This window comes from Perognathus longimembris, unplaced genomic scaffold, assembly GCF_023159225.1.
Source record: "Perognathus longimembris pacificus isolate PPM17 unplaced genomic scaffold, ASM2315922v1 HiC_scaffold_5453, whole genome shotgun sequence".
NCBI lineage: Eukaryota > Metazoa > Chordata > Mammalia > Rodentia > Heteromyidae > Perognathus > Perognathus longimembris.
The window spans coordinates 56,375-76,180 of record NW_025960882.1 but is presented as its reverse complement, the minus strand read 5'-3'; the positions used below and the strand labels follow the sequence as shown (position 1 = coordinate 76,180).

Sequence of the window (19,806 nt, the reverse complement as noted above, 5' to 3'; positions counted from 1 at the left end):
ACATTTCTCAAAATTGAGAGAAATGGCCTAGTGTCTACTGAGGTACCAAGGTGGCGGTGAAGACAAGATGGCATTATTTGGCCTTTCCATCTTTGACATAAGGACTTTTCCCTATTGTGCTTTTTTTTACATTTCTTTATTGTCAAAGTGATGTACAGAGGGGTTACAATTTCATACATCATATTGTGTTTTTATTTTATCTCATCTTTAGTGTCAAGGTGATGAACAGAGGGGTTACAGTTACAAACGTAAGGCAGTGAGTACATTTCTTGTCAAACATTACTTCCTTCCTCATTTTCTCTCATCCCCAATCACCCCCCGCATGTTGTACACTTGGTTTACACTATATTGTCTTGTAAGTAATGCTGTTGCCTTAGTTTGCCTTTTACCCTTTGTTTCACCATTTTGATGTACCCTTTACCTTGCCTAGTTCAGATAAACATATATACAATATACAGGGTATCAAAATAAAATACAGTCACCACAGGGTTGTAACCATAGGGAAGAAAAACAAAAGAAAAAGCATAATTCACATAGACAGCTGAAAATAACAACATTGATTAACCACTTATTTCCTTAACTTGGAATTCTGGAGTTTCTGTAATACAAACTATAGAAATGATCCCTGAAAATGAGTGTTTTATTACTGTTGTAATTATTTTCAACATGCCATGTGAAACCATAGCATTTTGTTGTTGTTCCTCTTGCATCCCCTTCCTGTGGTTGTGCCCACACTATCACTGTATCTCATCTGAGTACCCTGGATACTGTATATACTTGTATTAGAACTGGGGAAGGGAAAGGGAATATCAAAATCAAAGGACAAAGGACAAAAAGACAAACAACTCCAAAAGCAATACTTACAAAACCATTTGGTGTAAACCAACTAACTGAACAACTCACAGCGGGGAGAGGGGAAGGGGGAGGGGAGAATGAGGGAGGAGGTAACAAGCTGTACAAGAAATGTACCCACTGCCTTACTTATGAAACTGTAACCCCTCTGTATATCACTTTGACAATAAATAATATTCAAGAAAAAATAAACAAAGAAATGATCCCTGAATGTGTGTGTACTCTTCCTATTGTACTTTTATTATTATGTGAGCTTTCTAAAGCATCCTAAAATGATGTCCATTTAAATTGACCCCAAATATTACATTTTGCATCAACTTTTATTGAGAATTAATTACTTAATTAGATGCCAGAACTAGTCAATTTGTGAGCTCAAAGTGTGAGATTTGTGAACCATTAAGGATATTTTGGTCAGAGAAAAATTTTCATAGTGAAAAGGCTACTAGATTCACTAGATTTCTGTGACTATATAAATTATTATCTGTGTGGCCTGGAGAAAATAGTAAAATATAACGTAGGATATTTAAATACCTGACCAAATTGTTACACTGATAAATCTTTGACCATATTTGGTTCTCCATTAAAATGTAATTAGCATTAGGATCACACATCATGATACATTGATTTAATCCTTTCAATATATTTTAACTCAGCATTTCACTATTGCCAAATCTTATAAAAGATTAAATAATAATGATTGTAAGAATGGTTTGATAAGTCACTAATTCATTAAGCTTTCTTTGTTAACTGATGTTCAAGGGTTAATCTAAAGTCCTTCAAAATCAGGCATGAAGTTTATAGTTCCTTTGGAATTCCCATAGGGGAGGCCAAGATGTCGGCTGCTGATAGGGGTGGCCTTTCACCATGCTGATTATCATCACTGGCCACTATATATAAAACATGTGCTTCATGTATATTTTAAATGTCTAATTTCAATAGTGTTTATTAAATGCATATGAATCTCGTGTGTTCTATGTAAGTATTATCCATGTCTGCAAAGTGTGTGGACACGTGCACATGGGTCTAGCTTTCCTGTCCTAGAGGGATTCAGTTCCACAAATAAAGTTAGGACACAAAAAGAATGACATATTTGAAATTTTAGTCCATATATTATGTCATCCTTCCAATAATATTTATCAATTTCATTCTTCATCAAGTGGAATTGCCCTTTCCTTTACTATGCCAAACATCATCATTATTTTTTGGAAAGGATTTATTTTCACGTCTCTGATATGTTGCAAGGCTGAATGTCTAAGAAAATTACGACATATAAATAATGGTAACTATTACAAAAATGTAAATGTATTTGATATAAGAGTACCAATTTTCTAGGTATGAAGATTTCCTTGATTATGTCCTATTATGTCCTGAAAGCTTTTTCACAAAGTCGCTGGTTTGCAGCTATCACATGCTGTCTTGGTAGAACTAGTGCATCTTGGGTGATAGCAGTGGCAATGGCAACAGCAGCCCCATCCCTGGGGTTTTTCTCTGGTTCCCTTTCATGCTTTTCCATTTTTCTTTAACTTTTAAGGAAAGCTTGATCATGAAAATAAATGCTATAATTTATAAAAAGAATTTTGTTTTTTTATTGTAATTTATCATTAGACCCAATTATCTCTGGTTTCAGTTTAAAATATCTATTTTTGCTCAGTTGAAATTTTTCATTAGAGGCCACTGAAATTGTTGTAAAACAAACTGCGTTGAATCTCTTTAGGTAAAAAACACTGTTTTTCTTAACATTTTAAAACATTGTGTTCTTTTCTTTTGCCAATCTTGGGGCTTGAACTCAGGGCCTGAGTACTATCTCTGGCTTCCTTTTGCTAAAAGGCTAGCACTCTACCACTTGAGCCACAGAGCCACTTCTGGCTTTTTCTGTTTACATGGTGCTGAGGAATGGAACCCAGGCAAGCACTCTACCACCACGCCACATTCCCAGCCCCATTAACCTCATTTTGACCAAGTTGTTTTGTTTTGTTTTGCTTTTTGCCAGTCCTACCTGGGATGGCTTTGAACTGCAATCCTCAGATCTCAGCCTCCTAAGTAACTAGGATTACAGGTGTTAGCCACTAGCACCCAGCTGAATTGTCCTACTTTTAGATATCACTTAATGCTCTTGTACCACTAGTACTTGCCTTGCAAATGGAGTCTTTTATTACATCACCTTGCCTAACTCCTCTATAAGGTCGTGGCTTCTTACAGATAGTAAAGGGTCAATCTCTGGCCCTCTCTTTTCCATCTGATAGGCCCACCTATAGTATATAATGCACATATACATAATTGTATGGGTGATTTTATTATATTAATACATTGTTTTAGCTGGGAATGTGGCTTAGTGGTAGAGTGCTTGCCTAGCATGCATGAAGCCCTGGAATCAACTCCTCAGCACCACATAAACAGAAAAATCCAGAAGTGGTGCTGTGGCTCAAGTGGTAGAGTGCTAATCTTGAGCAAAAGAACCAGGGACAGTGCTCAGGCCCTGAGTTCAAACCCCAGGACTGGCAAAAACAAATTATTACATAAATATTTTTTATAATCTATTATATATGTATATGTGTGTATATACATGTGTAGAAGAAAAATCATGTGCAGTAGGATTTACTTCATTCTGAGGTTTAGCTAGAGTTAGAGTTCTCATATTAGAGTTAGTTTAGAGTTCTCATATTACCTGTGGACAGAATACTACTAAACCAAAGATTTCCCAAACTTCAGCATGTATTAAAACCTTGAGAATTTGTTAAGTTCAACATTCTGCTCTGTAGACATCAGTGTTTTAATTATCAAGTCCTGAGTGAGGAGGATCATCCCCACTATTATTTCTTTAAATGTGGATTTCTGACACATTCCATGAGAATGCTGATGCTTCTGGTTTGCACACCCCATTCATAGCCTCATTGAAGAAATTCTAACTTACATAGAAATCAAGCACCTTTTCATTTGGAATTCCTGACTACTGGGATGTATTCTGAATGAAAAATATTTATACCCTGGAGAGACTTAAGCTGAACATTCCAAGAGTGGAGTATCCTAGTGTGATACTGGTGGTTTACTCTCATAATCTGCGCTACTCTTTAGGGTGAGACCTGAGGATGACAGTTCAAACCCCTTGTTGGCATAAAGTTTGGGACTTTTATCTCTGTTAACTACCAAAGATCCCAAAGTAGAGCAAAAAGCTAAGAAAGTGCACCAGACCATTTACAACATAATGGCTGAGATCTGAGAATTGTAGTTCAAAGTCAGCATGGGCCAGAAAGTCTGAGAGATTCTTAATTTCAATTAACCACTACAAAACAGGAAGTGGTGCTGTGGCTTAAGTGGCAGAGCACTAGCATTGAGCTGAACAGCTCAGGGACAGCACCCAGGCCCAGAGTTCAAGCCCCATGACTAACCAGAAAAAGAAAAAAAGAAAGAAAATGTTCACACAGGTAGGAACTTTTTAAGACAACTTTCAGATATTTCTGAGTAATTTATTGGAAATAAGACACTCATGGCCTTTCCTGCCTTGGCTGACTCCAAACCATGATCCTCAGATCTCAGCCTCCTGAGTAGGTAGGAATAAGATGTGAGCCACTGGCACCCAGTTAGAATCAACTTTTGGTTTTTTTGTTTTGTTTTGTTTTTGCCAGTCTTGGGGCTTGAACTCAGGGCCTGAGCACTGTCCCTGGCTTTTTTTGCTCCCGGCACTCTACCACTTGAGCCACAGTGCCATTTATGGCTTTTTCTATATATGTGGTGCTGAGGAATCAAACCCAGGGCTTCATGTATATGAGGCAAGCACTTTACCAGTAGGCCATATTCCCAGCCCTAGAATCAACTTTTGATCTAGCTATACCACTCTTTGGCATCTGCAGAACATTGTAAATCAGTATATGGTAAAGACACTTGTGTTGACTGCTACAGTATTCACAATAACAAAGTTATGAAAACAGCCCAGATGCCCTAAAGTAGAAGAGTGGATCAAGAACATATGATACATGCAAATTTACTCACCCATAATAATAAGTCATTTGCAGGAAAATGGGTGGACCTAGAAGAAATCATGTTAAGCAAAGCCAAGCTCAGAGAAAAATCACACGTACTTTTTCTCATATATGGAAGCTGGATCTAAAATAAAATTAGGCATAGTAACATACACAGGGCTCAATGCACCCCTCAAACAAACTGACTAAAAGGGAGTAAAGGGAGGAATCCAAAGGCATAACTCCTGTGAACAACTAATAGTGTTTATCAAAATGAATAACAGGAAATGGAAGCATGTATTTTTCCTGGGAGGGAAAGCACAGGAGTGGAGGTAGGAAACAACAGTAAATGCAATCTTTGTATTCAGTGTACACTATGTAAACATAAACTATGAAATTTGCATGATGTCTTTTTTTTTTTTTTTTTTGCCAGTCCTGGGGCTTGGACTCAGGGCCTGAGCACTGTCCCTGGCTTCTCTTTGTTCAAGGTTAGCACTCTACCACTTAAACCACAGCACCACTTCCGGCCTTTTCTGTATATGTAGTGCTGAGGAATTGAACCAAGGGCTTCATGTATGCTAGGTAAGCATTCTACCACTAGGCCACATTCCCAGCAAACTATGAAATTTGTGGATAGGAATGGGAAGGGATAAAATTGGGTAGAATAAAAGGGGTGACACTGTCAAGGAGCATTGTTCTCAGAATCTTAGGGAATTGTCTTAGGGAATTGTAACCCCTTGTACAACTACTTACCAACAAAATAAACTTGTTCTGAATATTTAAAATGAAATTTTGAGTAACAAAATAAACTTGTTCTGAATATTTAAAATGAAATTTTGAGTAACTACCTTTCTTCCTTAAGAAACTAATCCACCGAAAGGAAGAATTTAGATGTGTACATGCTTATGTAATCAGAAAACCACGAGGATAATTTTTACCTCTTTTACCCTATCAAATATCTACTACAGTTTTACCTTTATGTACTTGTCTCTTTCATCCCTTCCATTTTGGTAAGCATCTCTTAACTATCTTTTGTTCCTCAGTTTTTCCATGTTTCTAATTTTTATACTGCTGCCAGATTTAATTTGGTAAAAAGCATGTCTTAGTTGTGTTTTGGTACAATTATCTACTGAGAGCTGGAAAAAAGGATAGTAGCAGTGGTAGAGGGATAGTCATTTTCATGAGAATTTCACTTCAGCCACAAGAACTGTGAGAAAACACATGCTTTCACATCATCTGCAGTGGTGTTTTATTATAATTCACTTAGATGAACAACAGAATGAGCTAAGAGTGAATCAATCACAAGGGAATCATCACCAGTCATTAACTAAATATAAAAATGTAGGCAATAGTGGCAAGAGTGCTTGCCCCGTATACATGAGGCCCTGGGTTCAATTCCCCAGCACCACATATATAGAAAATGGCCAGAAGTGGCGCTGTGACTCAAGTGGCAGAGTGCTAGCCTTGAGCAAAAAGAAGCCAGGGACAGTGCTTAGGCCCTGAGTCCAAGCCCCAGGACTGGCCAAAATAAATAAATAAATAAATAAATAAATAAATAAATAAATAAATAAAATAAAAATGTAGGCACAAAGTCATTTTTAGTTAATTCATCCAAAACCAAATCTAGTCCACCAATAACAAGCTAATCAATTAATGAACATTTCAAGCTCAACCACATTAACTTACAACACTCTAAAGAAATTCCTAACAGCATGTTATAGTCAGGGAATGAAAATGAAGAGTCAGTTCTCTGGCACATGCTCTGAGATTTTACTTCTGGCTGGAAGATTTTCCACATTTGTTACATTCATAAGGTTTTCCTCTTGCATGTGTGCTCTGATGAACACTAAGCATTGCCTTCTGGGTGAAACTTTCCATATCTGTTATATTCATAAGTTTCTCCTCTGTGGATATTCTTTGATGCACATTGAAGAGAATACTTATGCATGAAAGAAAGATTTTCCACATTTGTTACATTCATAAGGTTTCTTCTGGGTGTGTCCTCTGATGCACATCGAGGGTTGACTTGTGCATGAAAGACTTTCCACATTTGTTGCATTCACAAATTTTCTCACCTGTGTGAATTCTATTATGCAAGCAGAGGTGTGATCTCTGAGTGAAGGACTACTCACATTTATTATATTCATAGTTTCTCCTCTGTGTGATTTCTATTATGCTTGTTGAGTGTTGACAGATGGGTAAAGGACTTTCCAGGTGTTACATTCATAAGGTTTTTCACCTATGTGAATCCTCTTATGTCTACTTAGACTTGACTTCTCTGAGAAGAACTTTCCACATGTGTTACATTCATAAGGTTTTTCACCTGTGTGAATTCTACCATGTCTTCTTAGACTTGACCTGTCTATGAAGGCCTTTCCACATTTGTTACATCCATAAGGTTTCTCTCCTGTGTGTGTTCTCTGATGAACACTCAGATATACCTTCTGGGTGAAAGACTTTCCACATTTCTTACAATCATAAGGTTTCTCTCCTGTGTGTATTCTCTGATGAGCATTAAAGTATGCCTTCTGGGTGAAAGACTTTCCACATTTGTTACATTCATGAGGTTTTACGTCTGTGTGTGTTTTCTGAGGAACACTAAGGTGTGCCTTCCAGGTGAAAGACTTTCCATATTGTTTATATTCATAAGGATTCCCTCCTGTGTGTGTTCTCTGATGAACACTAAGTTTTGCCTTCTGGGTGAAAGACTTTCCACATCTGTTACATTCATAAGGTTTCTCTCCTGTGTGTGTCCTCTGATGCACTCTAAGGTACTCTTTCCTGGCAAAGGAGTGTCCACATTTGTTACATTCATAAGGTTTTTCTCCAGTGTGTATTCTCTGATGAACAGTAAGGTATGCTTTCCTGGCAAAAGACTTTCCACATTTGTTACATTCATAAGGTTTTTCTCCTGTGTGTGTTCTCTGATGCAAAGTAAGGTGTATCTTCAAGGTAAAAGACTTTCCACATAGGTTACATTGATAAGGTTTTTCACCAGTGTGAGTTCTATTATGTCTATTTAGAACTGACCTCTGGGTAAAAGACTTTCCACATTTGTTACAACCATAAGGTTTCTCACCTGTGTGAACTCTATTATGTCTACTTAGAGTTGATCTTGCAGTGAAGAACTTTCCACATTTGTTGCATTCATGAAGTTTCACTCCTGTGCATGTTTTCTGATGAACACTAAAGTATGCTTTCCTGGAAAAAGACTTCCCACATTTATTACATTCATAAGGTTTCCTTCCACATTTGTTATAATTATCAGAATCAGACTTCTCCTCTAGATATTTGCTCCAATGGTTACTAAGGTTTATTTCCTTACTAAAAAACTTCTCACATTCACTCCATGAACAGGGATTGTCTCCAGTGTGTTTTCTCTGATGTGTACTAACTGTAGGTCTGAAGTAGAATGTTTTCCCCCATACATTACATTCAGGTGTTTTCTTCACGCCCTGAAGTATTTCTTGGCCAATGAGAGCAGATTTACCATTTGTTTCTCTGTATTCATTATGGTTCTGGGAGTGTTCTTCCACACAAACACAATTATTTCTAAAGAATATGGTCTTTGAGAGTAATACCATCCCTTCTCCACCATCCTTGAAATCCTGCTGCTCATTTGGACTCTCAGAATGTTTAATAAAAGGCTCCGGATGGCTAACGGATTTTTCAACTAGAGAGACACCAGGCCTGGATCCAGCATGCATCTCTTCAGGCTCAGTATGGAGAAGCATGTTCTGACATATAGTGGACTCTTCAGTCCTCATTCCTAAGGAGTTCCCATTATTCCACATCAGATCTGGCATAGGTTTTGAGCTCAAATTAAAACTTCTAACTAATCTCACTCTTTCCTCCACTTTGTGGCTATTGGTGACTGCTACTTCACATAACCATCCATCTGGAATTTCCTGGAAAGTCTTAATTATCTCATCCATTCCTCGAATATCTAAAATGATTCATTCAAAAACAGGGGAAAAAAACATGAATGAGATACAAGCATTCATTAATGTAAAAATAATGACAGTTCCTCCCATCCTAATTATTATAGACTTGAAAATACCAGTAATAGGGATTGATTTGTGAGGAATATATGCTTTTCTCCCTAAATATTTAAGAATTTAATAGTGATCTCTTGCAGTTCAAAATAATGTTTTTCTGTTTCATCTTTTTTCTTTTAATATCAGAAGAAATATCTACTCTAATTACTCAACTATAGTTTTATAGCTACATTTTAAGATGAAGATTTACAATCTGCCCTTAGAATTCCTTGTGTTAGTTTTACAAATATTAGCTTTGTTATAGGAGAATACTTGCTGTGTTTTTTTTTAATTTTCTTGAAATAATTTACATTTTGTGCTGCTTTTCTTCTTAACCTTTAGGTTAGAAACAGCAACATTTTTTTTAGATTCCTAGATCAAAAAAGTGTTTTATACACCTTGCCTTTCACCTATATGGATGGGAATGGTTCCTGTGAGTAAGGATTTATCCCTACATTTCTTCAGGTCTAACATCTCACTAAGAATTACTACAGGTATCTCTGGGTATTTTAAATTCGTTTTTGATGAGGAAGTTGGATCAAAATTCATTTTCTGACACTCCTGCCCCTCAGACCCATTCATGACAAAGGATACTCCAGCTTACCATCTGGGTAATCATCCTTGCTAGACTGAAAGCTTTGGTTCTGAATCCCACATGTACTGGTAAGCTATGTTCCTTCTTGGAGGACAGCAGCCCTGGTGTCCTCCTTATTTCCTGACACCTGCATAATCCTACATCCCAGAAAATGATATGTTTTATACATTTCCCATTTTCTTTTTGTTTTCAAATGATTATCACAAAGAGAAAGTCAATTTCTAACTTTAAGTCTATTTCCACAGAGAATTCAATATGTCTCCACATGAATTCTTGATTTGTATGAGACAAAGAATCACCTAGTTCTTTAACAAACACAGGACTCAGGGGAACTAAAAACATTACAGCTCAGTACAGCTCAACATGAACTTACCACCTGGGCTCTGTCTCCAACATCACTCACCTGTGAAATTCTTATCTGGGGCTTCTCCCATCCATGGTTCTGTACCTTCCTCCAGCTTGACAATCAAATTGGGTTTAGAAACACAAAGCCCTGTTAAGAAGAAACACTGGAGAACTATTGCTCATGCTGGGTCATCATTGCTGCAATGACCTCAGACATTCTGGTATATAAGGTTGCTCCTAAATCTCATTTCCCATTTCTTACTAGCTCCATGGTTGAGTTTCTCTGTAAAAACAAACTGTGGAGTTTTTGTGTTGTTGGTTTTGGTTTTTTTTTTAAATGCTGAGTTTTGTCTTGAATTCAAGGCCTGGGCAAGGTCCCTGAGCCCTTTTGCTCAAGGCTAATGTTCTAACTCTTTCAGTAACAGTTCCTCTAGAGGTTTTGAAGTGATTAATTGAAGAAAGGAGTCTCATGGGGAATTTTCTGCCTGGGCTGGCCTCAAACCCTTTTCTCAGATTTCAGCCTCATGAATAACTAGGATTACAGGTGTGAACCAATGTGCCCGGTGCCAGCTGTAGATTTTAAATGCTGGCTGTAAACTAGTGATTTCTAAATTATATGTCCAATAGTTATATACATTCTAATCTAGATTATGTATCCATCTATAACTATCACCTCAAGTTTCAGAAGAGAGTCCCCTGTTAATAGAACATATTTTAGAACTTTTGCCAAACTGCTGCTCCCTTGACTTCTTGAAGAATGAGAATAAAATTACCTCTGGAATAATATCATCAGGTTAAGGGTTTTCTTAGAAAGAAGTGACACTTCCCAAGGACTGGAATCTTATACCTAAAAGCATTAAAAGCTTGAAAAATATTCATAGATCTACTAAAAACAAAGCACTTGACTTTGTGTGTGACTTTTGCTCACCCAAGGACACCAAGTTGCTGTAGGTCTCTAGCATTACATCCCTATACAGGGTCCTCTGAGCAATGTCCAGATCCTGCCACTCCTCCCAGCTGAAGTGCACAGCCACATCTTCAAATGACACCAGCTTCTGTAATGGCACATTTCCATCAAGAAATTAGCCCCGAGTCATGAGAACATTAGTCTGGAATTCTATTCTTTTACACGTTTGTTTCTGTTGTACATAAATGTTTGGCACTCACTGTATTACCTATACAGTGATAAAAAGAAAAAAAAACCAACATAGAAATATTTGCCTTCATATTAACTTAATAATTAAAATACAAAGTTTCCCTAATACATCAGAACATTTCTCTGGTGCTAGCAATAGAGACAATTTAAGTTTCCAGTGGCTATAAATCTAACACAACAGAATTAAGTATAAGTAAGTGCCTGGTATAGTATGTTTACCTTACTTTGATAATATTCACTACATATCAGGGTAACAATTTTCTTGCAGGTTTTGCTTCTTTGGAAGCTTCATGCTTCAGCCTAAGGATGGTTTTTGTTCTGTACATAAAGTATCTGGTTACTTTATTACGAATGAAACAGTCAAACTAACAGTGTAGATTAAGTGTTAATACATAGTAGACTTCTCAAAGGAATATATGAGCTCTTGCATATTTGTGAGTCCCATAGACCCAACCAAAATACTTGAAAAAGTATGGCACCTATACTAAAATATGTATTCTTTGAACAAACCTTCATTTTCCTATGAACAATGCAATATGGCAACTATTTCCATAGGACTTAAATTGGAATAGATATCAGAGGTGATTTACAGTACACAGAAGAATGTACATAGAGATGATTTACAGTGTAAGGATGTGTGCAGACTACATGCAAGCAAAATAGGAAATAAATATCAGACGAGACAGATAATAAGTAGCAAAATGGCCACCAAAAATTAAATCACATGAATATAATATAAATATAGTATGGATAGATAGCACTCTTTGACTTAACCAGAAAAAAAAATACCTCAAGCATGTGCTGTCCAAAGAGACATTACATTAGAAATACAGAGAATGAAACAAATAAATACAAAAATACTATAAGGAAAAATTAAGAATGTAAGCTACAAATAGTGAAAATAGGTAAGCAAATCAATGTCAGCATAAAGTGTATGACCACGGATACAGAACACTGATAATAACAAACAGATCATATATTTCTGTAATAAAAGTTGCAGGCTAAAGTCTCCAAAGACATGATTTTAATGGATTTTTTTTGTAAATATGCCATTACTTATGGAGAAGCAATACTCCTCTTAATAACTGATAGAACAACCAGGCAAAAAGGCAGCAGAAAACACAGATGGATGATATTATCATAACTTAAATGCAATAAATAAAGCACTGTTGTGTGACAATTACCACTATGAACACACTGAAAGTAAAAGTAAACCTCAAGACTGTGAGAACCAAGGAAAAGTGCACCTCCCCCACACACCCCAAGCTGCTAGAAACAATATAGCTTATAAAATTTTACTGTCTTAGAGTTTACTCTTAGCTTGTATAACTCCATTTTTGTGACTCCATGTTAGAGGGCTGCACCCCCACCCATGAGACTAGCTCCTTATAGTTTGACATTTACAGATACATGTAGCCTTTGCTTCTATCTGTATCTAGGTAGCAACTATAGTAACAAATTATGAAAATGATCATAGTAATAAATTATAGAAATAATCATAGTAGTAGTTATAGAAATGCCATGGTAACTGTCAGGCTGCTCTACTTATGATTGCTTACTGGACTATTTCAGCCTGCTCATGATTACTTAGTTGATATCAGGTCAGCCTGACCACAAAATTCTGATTCTGTAAATGACTTGCTTAACCTGTTTTTGACTTGCTTTGACTCCCTGCGTCGACTTATATCAGAGATATAAGTGACATCTATTTTCCATATTGATTTTCAGTAGTTGAACAAATAAGTCAAAAGTGTTGGGAAACACATTAAAACAGCTTTTAGCTTGCAATATAAACTACAAACACACGTAGAAAAAAGGTACAATATATTATAATCTGTGCATCTTGCTTTTATTCTTTGTATGTATTTTCATGCATTACTATGCAAATGTGTCAAATGGAGACAAAAAATAAAACTGCAGTACCACCTCAAATGAGGCTAGACCAGAGAAAGACAGAATCAGGAAAAATCAACTTAGGAATGAAAAATGTCCATTTTAAGAGCCACCTCAGCAAAGGAAAATTGATCAGGAAGAAAAACTAGTTCCCAGATAGAGCAGTTGAAGAAAAGACAAAAGTGACAGAGGGAAGGCAGAGAGACTGAGAGAAAGAGATAGAAAAATAAATACAAAGACAGGAGGAGAGAAATAAAAAAGCTAGTCAACAAGCAACAAAGAAGAAAGAAAAGAGAAAAACATTAGAAAAAAAATCTTGGGAGCCCACCTCAGAATGAAAACAAAAATAACAGAATGATTTTTAGAAAGACCACAGAATATATGAAACAAAGCATAAATTTCAAGTAAAACAAACATCACAAAGCAGTCATGGGATTTAATGAGCTTTTGAAGAAAACACAACTGTAAAGTCTACTGCATTTCCTATTGGAAATGTATACTAACAAAAAGTATGTATAGACAGTATTTTAAGTACCTTTTGCTTACTCTGTCCTCTAGAACTTTCGAAGGTGTTTGTGACCACACTATTTCAGTCATTCCAGTAAAATTTCATTAAAATAATTTAATTTATTAACCAGGATGTGATATCTGATTAGTTGACAGCAAACCTTCACTTTCCATGAGAAATGACTTCCTCAGGGTGACTGAATCACATAACAAGTATGAATACTTTTTCCTCACATTAAAGAGCCTAGGAAGGTCTGGGAATATGGCCTAGGGGTAGAGTGTTTGCCTCATGTACATGAAGCCCTGAGTTTGATTCCTCAGCACCACATATATAGAAAAAGCCAGAAGAGGCACTGTGGCTCAAGTGTAGAGTGTGAGCCTTGAGTAAAAAGATGCCAGGGTCAGAGTGCTCAGGCCCTGAGTTCAAGCCCCAGGACTGGCAAAAAAAAAAGTGGTGCTTTGGTTCAAGTGGTATAGCCCTAGCCTTGAGCTGAAGAGCTCAGGAAAAGTGCTCAGGCCAGAGTTCAAGCCCATGACTGACCAAAAACAAACAAAAAGCCTTGAAACATGACTGGGAATGTAGCTGAGAGGTAGAATGCTTGCCAGGCATGCATGAAGCTGTGGGTCCATTCCTCAGTACCACATAAACAGAAAAAGGCTGAACTAAGGCTGTGGCTCAAATGGTAGAGTACTAGCATGAAGCCCAGATGCTAGGGACATAGCCCTGGCATCGAGTTCAAGCCACAGGGGCAGCAAAAGAAACAAATGAACAAACAAACCTAGAGACAAATTGAAGCAACTCCCCACATAATTTAGATAGAATGTAAGATTTCATCAGCTGCAAAATGTACAAGCCATCTTTCTTTTATTTAGGAACATTTTCCTGAAGCTGAATCTACTTTTCCATATTCAATCTTGGACCCCCATTAAGTTCATAAAATGGAATGTAAAACAAAGTGAGAAACCAAAAGCAACTCACCTGAGATCCATCCATTCTGTGTTGCTGTTGACAAGGAATAGAAGATTCTGGAAGCATGGCTGGGAGACAAGACAAAGGAAGCAGTCAGGAAAGAAGTATTGTGATTTTGCCCCAGATTTTCCTGCTGAAAACATTATGCAATTATCCAGTTTTTTTAAAAAACACAATTATGTAGGATGGAAACTCAAAAGAAAATAATGTGAACTTTTACAGTTAAGTACAAAAATGAAAACTACTTCAGAGAGATTGTTTGTGCTACGAAAGACAATATGAAACATTTAAAAGCAATGCTTGCTCATTATTATTGAGTATTGGTACATCACAATAATGTTTTCTTTAAAAAAATTAAAATAAATTCATTATAAGCTAAGTTTCCATAATCAAAATGCTTGAGAACAGCAGTGTTATCGATTTCAGGGTGGGATATGTTATTTTTGTTTTGGGATTTGGACTATTTTCATGCACATTTAGTGATTGAACATCTGTGCTTAAAAACTTTAAAGTTTTCTATTTCAGAAGGTTGTATTTAAAATTGGAGAACACTGTAGCTGGGATCTGGTGGCTCATGACTGAATTCCTCGGTATTCTGGAGTCTAAGATCTAAGGATCACAAAATGAAGGCAGCAGGGCCAGGGGAAACCTCTAATCTCCAATAAACCACAAAACTAGTTTGAAATGAGCTTGGCTGAAGTAGTAGAACATTAGCCTTGAGTAAAAAAGCTCAGTGTCAGTACCCAGATCTTGAGTTCAAGAACCAAGACTAGCACACATAAAAAGGGCATTGTGTTGTATTTAAATTGCATTTTATCAGTAGTTCTGGAACACAAGTGTAGGCAGTCTCTCTCATTTTAAGTAATGTAAGACAGGCTCTGTAGTGCAGAATTTGTCACAAACAGAAAAATAAAACAAAGTGTAGAATATTCATGTTAGCAACATCTTAAACTCACAAAACCAGAGGAAATGCTGAGGATAAAAATAGAATCAGGGGCTGGGGATATAGCCTAGTGGCAAGAGTGCCTGCCTCGGATACACGAGGCCCTAGGTTCGATTCCCCAGCACCACATATACAGAAAACGGCCAGAAGCGGCGCTGTGGCTCAAGTGGCAGAGTGCTAGCCTTGAGCGGGAAGAAGCCAGGGACAGTGCTCAGGCCCTGAGTCCAAGGCCCAGGACTGGCAAAAAAAAAAAAAAAAAAAAAATAGAATCAGCATGTTTCAAATAAGGCATTTGAAAGCAATGCTTATGCTTCATTGACTTCTATTCTCAAAAAGAATTTCCTGAGTGAATAATACTTCTTGAGCAGATTGTAACAAGATGAGTAACAGTAGCTAAACTTTCAGGAAGTGTGGTATGTTCAAATCCTACAACCTTAAGCAAGGTACTTTGCCTTAAGTTTACTTTCGTTATTTTTCTTTTTTTTTTTTAGTTCCACATAATGTATTTAAAATAACAATGAAAAACCTCTTGTTTCCATATCTTGGAGTTCATTTCACTTAGCTTCATCATATATGATCATATGTACATTACCAGACCCAGAGAAACATAGATTCCATGGTTTTCATCATTGGTAATAATTCATTTATGTCTAGAATATTACTAGCAGAGGATCGTAATAACTCACTAGCTATGTACATATGATCATATAAGATGAAGTTAGGTGAAAAGAAGCTCATTTCTGTAACCATAACTCCAGAAAGTCATTAAACTCAGTAATTTTTTTCTTGTAATTCAAAAAGACCTTTAGAACACTTTCTGAACTGACAGAAGAACCAACAAGTTATAGCACTTCCATATATTGGATATTTAGGATAAGTTTGAGAGATCACATACTAGAAATGATACTGGGAAGAGAAGGCTGAATAAATTAATGAAAATAGGGTTAGAGTATCCCTCCGCCCTCCAACCACAGCCTCAGGTCCCCTCTGATAACTAGGTTCTAGTCTAGTTATCCTCAGTCCACCCGTTGGTTGAAACCCTCAAGCACAAAGTGATTGAGAGTGTTACAGCAACAGTACCACGTGATTCTCGTGCTCTGCAAAGGGTAACCAATTATTGCTTAAGGCAATGAAACCTAAATAGATTTTCCCCTTCTGGTGCTTTCTTCCCTCTGGTTTTTAGGGCTGGCCAGACTTCACATGATCTCTCTCTCTCCTCTTTCCTCTCTCTTCTCTCTCTCTCTCCCTCTCTCCATCTCCTCTGTCTCCCCTGTCTCTCTTCTCTCCTCTCTGTCTGTCTCTTCTCTCCTCTCTGTCTGTCTTCTCTCATCTTTCTCTCCTCTCTCTTTTCTTCTTCTTCTTCTTCTTCTTCTTCTTCTTCTTCTTCTTCTTCTTCTTCTTCTTCTTCTTCTTCTTCTTCTTCTTCCTCCTCCTCCTCCTCCTCCTCTCTCTCCTCTCTCCCCTCTCTCCCTTCTCTCCCCTCTCTGTCTGTCTCTCTTCTCTCCTGTCTGTCTGTCTCTCTTCTGTCCTGCCTGTCTGTCTGTCTGTCTCTCTCCTCTCTCTCCTCTGTCTGTCTTCTCTCTTCTCGGTCTCTCTTCTCTCCTCTCTGTCTCTCCTCTGTCTCTCTTGTCTCTCTCTGTCTGTCTGTCTCTCTCCTCTCTCTCCTCTCTGTCTGTCTCTCTTCTTTCGCTCTCTCCTCTCTCTCTCCTCTGTCTGTCTTCTCTCTTCTCTCTCTCTCCCTCTCCCCTCTCTCCCCTCTCCCTCTCTTCTCTCCTATCTGTCTGTCTCTCTTCTCTCCTGTCTGTCTGTCTCTCCTCTCCTCTCTCTCTCTTCTGTCTGTCTGTCTCTCTCCTCTCCTCTCTCTCACCTGTCTGTCTCTCTTCTCTCCTGTCTGTCTCTCTTCTCTCCTCTCTCCTCTCTGTCTCTTCTCTCCTCTCGCTCTCTCCTCTGTCTGTCTTCTCTCTTCTTTCTCTCCCCTCTCTCTTTTCTTCTTCTTCTCCTTCTCCTTCTCCTCCTTCTTCTTCCTCCTCTCTCTCCCTTCTCTCCCCTCTCTCCCTTCTCTCCCCTCTCTGTCTCTCTCCTCTCCTCTCTGTCTGTCTCTTCTCTCCTGCCTGCCTGTCTGTCTCTCTCCTCTCTCTCTCTCCTCTGTCTGTCTTCTCTTCTCTCTGTCTCTCTTCTCTCCTCTCTCTCCTCTCTGTCTGTCTCTCTTCTTTCACTCCTCTCTCTCTCTCTCTCTCTCTCTCTCTCTCTCTCTCTCTCTCTCTCTCTCTCTCCCTCTCTCTCTCTGGAAGGAGATTCCTATGACAGCATGCCCTCCTTTAAACACTGGTAGTGTTGATTCTCTAAATACTCGACCATCAAATAGTACTCCAATAGCTCATGTAGAACAGTTTCTACAAACAAGGTTGGGTAAAATCGTGTGTGAACTCGAACTAGGAGTGAACTCAAACCAGGCTTACAAGGCAGGAGCAGAGAAAAAAAAAAAAAAAATACCTAGGGGCAACCACCCAGAACCCGAAAACACAACTGCAATATGACAAGCCCCAGGGCCCGCGCACACTTCACGTTTTCGCTACCACTGTCCCCACGCTCGCCGTCCCGCAGGGCAAAGTGAACGCCTTCACCCGGGTGCTCGGCGGAATCTCAGTGGGGCAGTGTGCGCGCGCAGCTCCCCGGTTCTCCCGCTCTGGACAACACCCAACCTGCGTGCAGAGCTCCGGCGGCCAGGTTCTGCCTCGGCCGGCGCGCGGGCTGACAGCGGCGCCCACTCGGGAAGCCCAACTGGAGGAGCGCGCGGAGGGCAGACTCCGGTTCCGAGCCCAGCCCGCGCTTCTTACCTGACACCTTCCCTCCCTGGGATCCCTCCAGGTCACAGTCTCACGGCCCACTGAAGACAGTCTGGGGCCTCACTCGGTGGCTCCAAACTTGGGAAAGCATAAATGTACTTCAGAGCACTTTCCAGCAGCGGGGTAAAGAGCCAGGACCCGGAATTTACAGCCAGAACACCAACTGGCAGGCGCAGGCTCACAAGGACCCCAGCGATGCACTTCCACAGGATTTGTGCTTCAAAGACTACATTTCCCACGATGCGCTGCGCACCCTAGAGGAAGTGCTAGGAGTTGGAGCCGTGCTGGACCCCCGGTCCTAGGAGCACATAAATGTCTGTGCACTTTGGGCGGTCCTGGGTCTAATTGCCGGCATCTTACTGTAGTATGCCGACAACCCGAGTGGGACTCGAACCCACAGCAACAACGTCACCGACACTCAGTCGGGAGAGAAGTCTTTATTTGCCGCGCAACTCTTATGCCCCGCCACCGGGACTGTGCGGAGCTGCTCTGAGCTTCAGCAGCGCTGCGTTTCTAAGGCAACGATGGCCAGCAGGGGGCGGCATGCGTGCCCGAAGCCGCGGTGGAGAAGCAGAGCTGGCGGTCAGTGATGGCAGATGATTGCAGTTCTTCTAACCAAGGCTGTACTGACCAGAACACATTCCAGGTCTTCGGGCCTCTCCCGAGTTCTATTACTATTTACAGAATTCCAGCAACCTGGTGTTTAACTCCCTAATTTACGTCTCTGTTTCTGGAATTTCCCCACCCCCAAAGGCGTTTTGTGGTTTGTTTGTTTTTTTTGGGGGGGGGGGGGGAGTGGGAGTCATCACAGTCTGGATGTCAGACTTTCAAGTGATGCCTTGTGATTCTGAAGTGGTGCCTTAGTTGTTATGCCTTCCAATAGTATTACTGTCTACACCTTACATAACAGAAGGCAGAAAGACGAAACTTTCTCTATTCCATTCTTTTGTAGCAGCATTAAACTTTCCAAAAAGGACAACATCCAACTTCTAATGCATTGGAGATTGCATTTGCATTCCTTGTGTTTTAAGCGACATATCCAAAACCAGAGCACTTAGAATAACTTGATAGAGAAATTCCTCCACCTGCTTTTCGGTGTTCCAGTTGTATAATCTGCATAAGCAATATGCAATAAATGATGGCTTTTTCTTCCCACTTAACTTACCTGTTATTAGTAAATAAATGAGCACACTATATCTAACTGACTAATTAAGCTTGTACAAATGCTTGTAGAAGACTGAGGAGTTTCCAGACCACAGAGGAAAGGAAGAGAAAACCCCATTTGAACCAACTGAACCAGCTCAGACTTCAGAGCCTCTAGACATTAAATACTGTATTGTTTTTCTGCCTTAAAAGTTGGTAGTGCAAAGCTGCAGATGTTGATGGAAGAGGAAAGATAAGAAGATGCTGGAGGAAAAGTAATAATTACAACTGTGGAGAACCCGTTCCAAATTTCCTCTTTGTCCAAGTGGACAAGCTGAAAGGCTCTTGTCTAAAGAATGCATTTTCCCCCTCCAGATGCAGCACTGCATTTGGATGCCCTAGCGCCAAACAACTGAGATGCTAGTTTGATTCTGGTCATGGGAAAGGGCAGTGAATGGAGGCTACATATATGGGATAAGCATTCAATGGGAAGCCCTCTCTCTGTGTCTTTATATTTACCTATAGATCCATATATAGACATACATAGATGTTATCTGTCATAA

General features: G+C 39.0%; 2 protein-coding genes across 8 annotated transcripts in view; both read right to left on the bottom strand.

The window, feature by feature from the left end:
• Positions 1-18,249, bottom strand: part of LOC125345264 (zinc finger protein ZFP2-like) — a 38,189-nt gene extending 19,940 nt beyond the window's left edge. For 3 of the 7 annotated variants that reach the window (XM_048337484.1, XM_048337476.1, XM_048337477.1), the window contains exons 1-4: positions 18,092-18,249; positions 14,321-14,379; positions 10,714-10,840; positions 9,844-9,933 (exon numbers count right to left, since the gene is read on the bottom strand). In XM_048337484.1, coding sequence (XP_048193441.1) covers positions 9,844-9,933; positions 10,714-10,840; positions 14,321-14,377 — 274 coding nt within the window. In that variant the 5' untranslated portion in view covers positions 14,378-14,379; positions 18,092-18,249. Of the gene's footprint in view, positions 1-9,843; positions 10,086-10,713; positions 10,841-14,320; positions 14,380-18,091 lie in introns of those variants that run through there. The other 4 variants (XM_048337478.1, XM_048337479.1, XM_048337485.1 and 1 more) reach the window with 3 other exon arrangements.
• LOC125345265 (zinc finger protein OZF-like) lies at positions 6,543-8,484 on the bottom strand. The gene is made up of 2 exons (XM_048337486.1): positions 7,097-8,484; positions 6,543-7,014 (listed from the first exon to the last, which is right to left on the bottom strand). The coding sequence occupies exons 1-2, from the start codon at positions 8,390-8,392 to the stop codon at positions 6,952-6,954; spliced, it is 1,359 nt and encodes a 452-aa protein (XP_048193443.1). The 5' UTR covers positions 8,393-8,484; the 3' UTR covers positions 6,543-6,951.
• Positions 18,250-19,806: the final 1,557 nt, after the last annotated feature.

Coding starts and splice junctions, on each gene's coding strand:
- LOC125345265 (XM_048337486.1), bottom strand. CDS start 8,392: ATGGTATTACTCTCAAAGACCATATTCTTTAGAAATAATTGTGTTTGT. Junction 7,015..7,096: donor AATGTAACACATGTGGAAAG/TTCTTCTCAGAG, acceptor ACACCTGGAAAG/TCCTTTACCCATCTGTCAAC.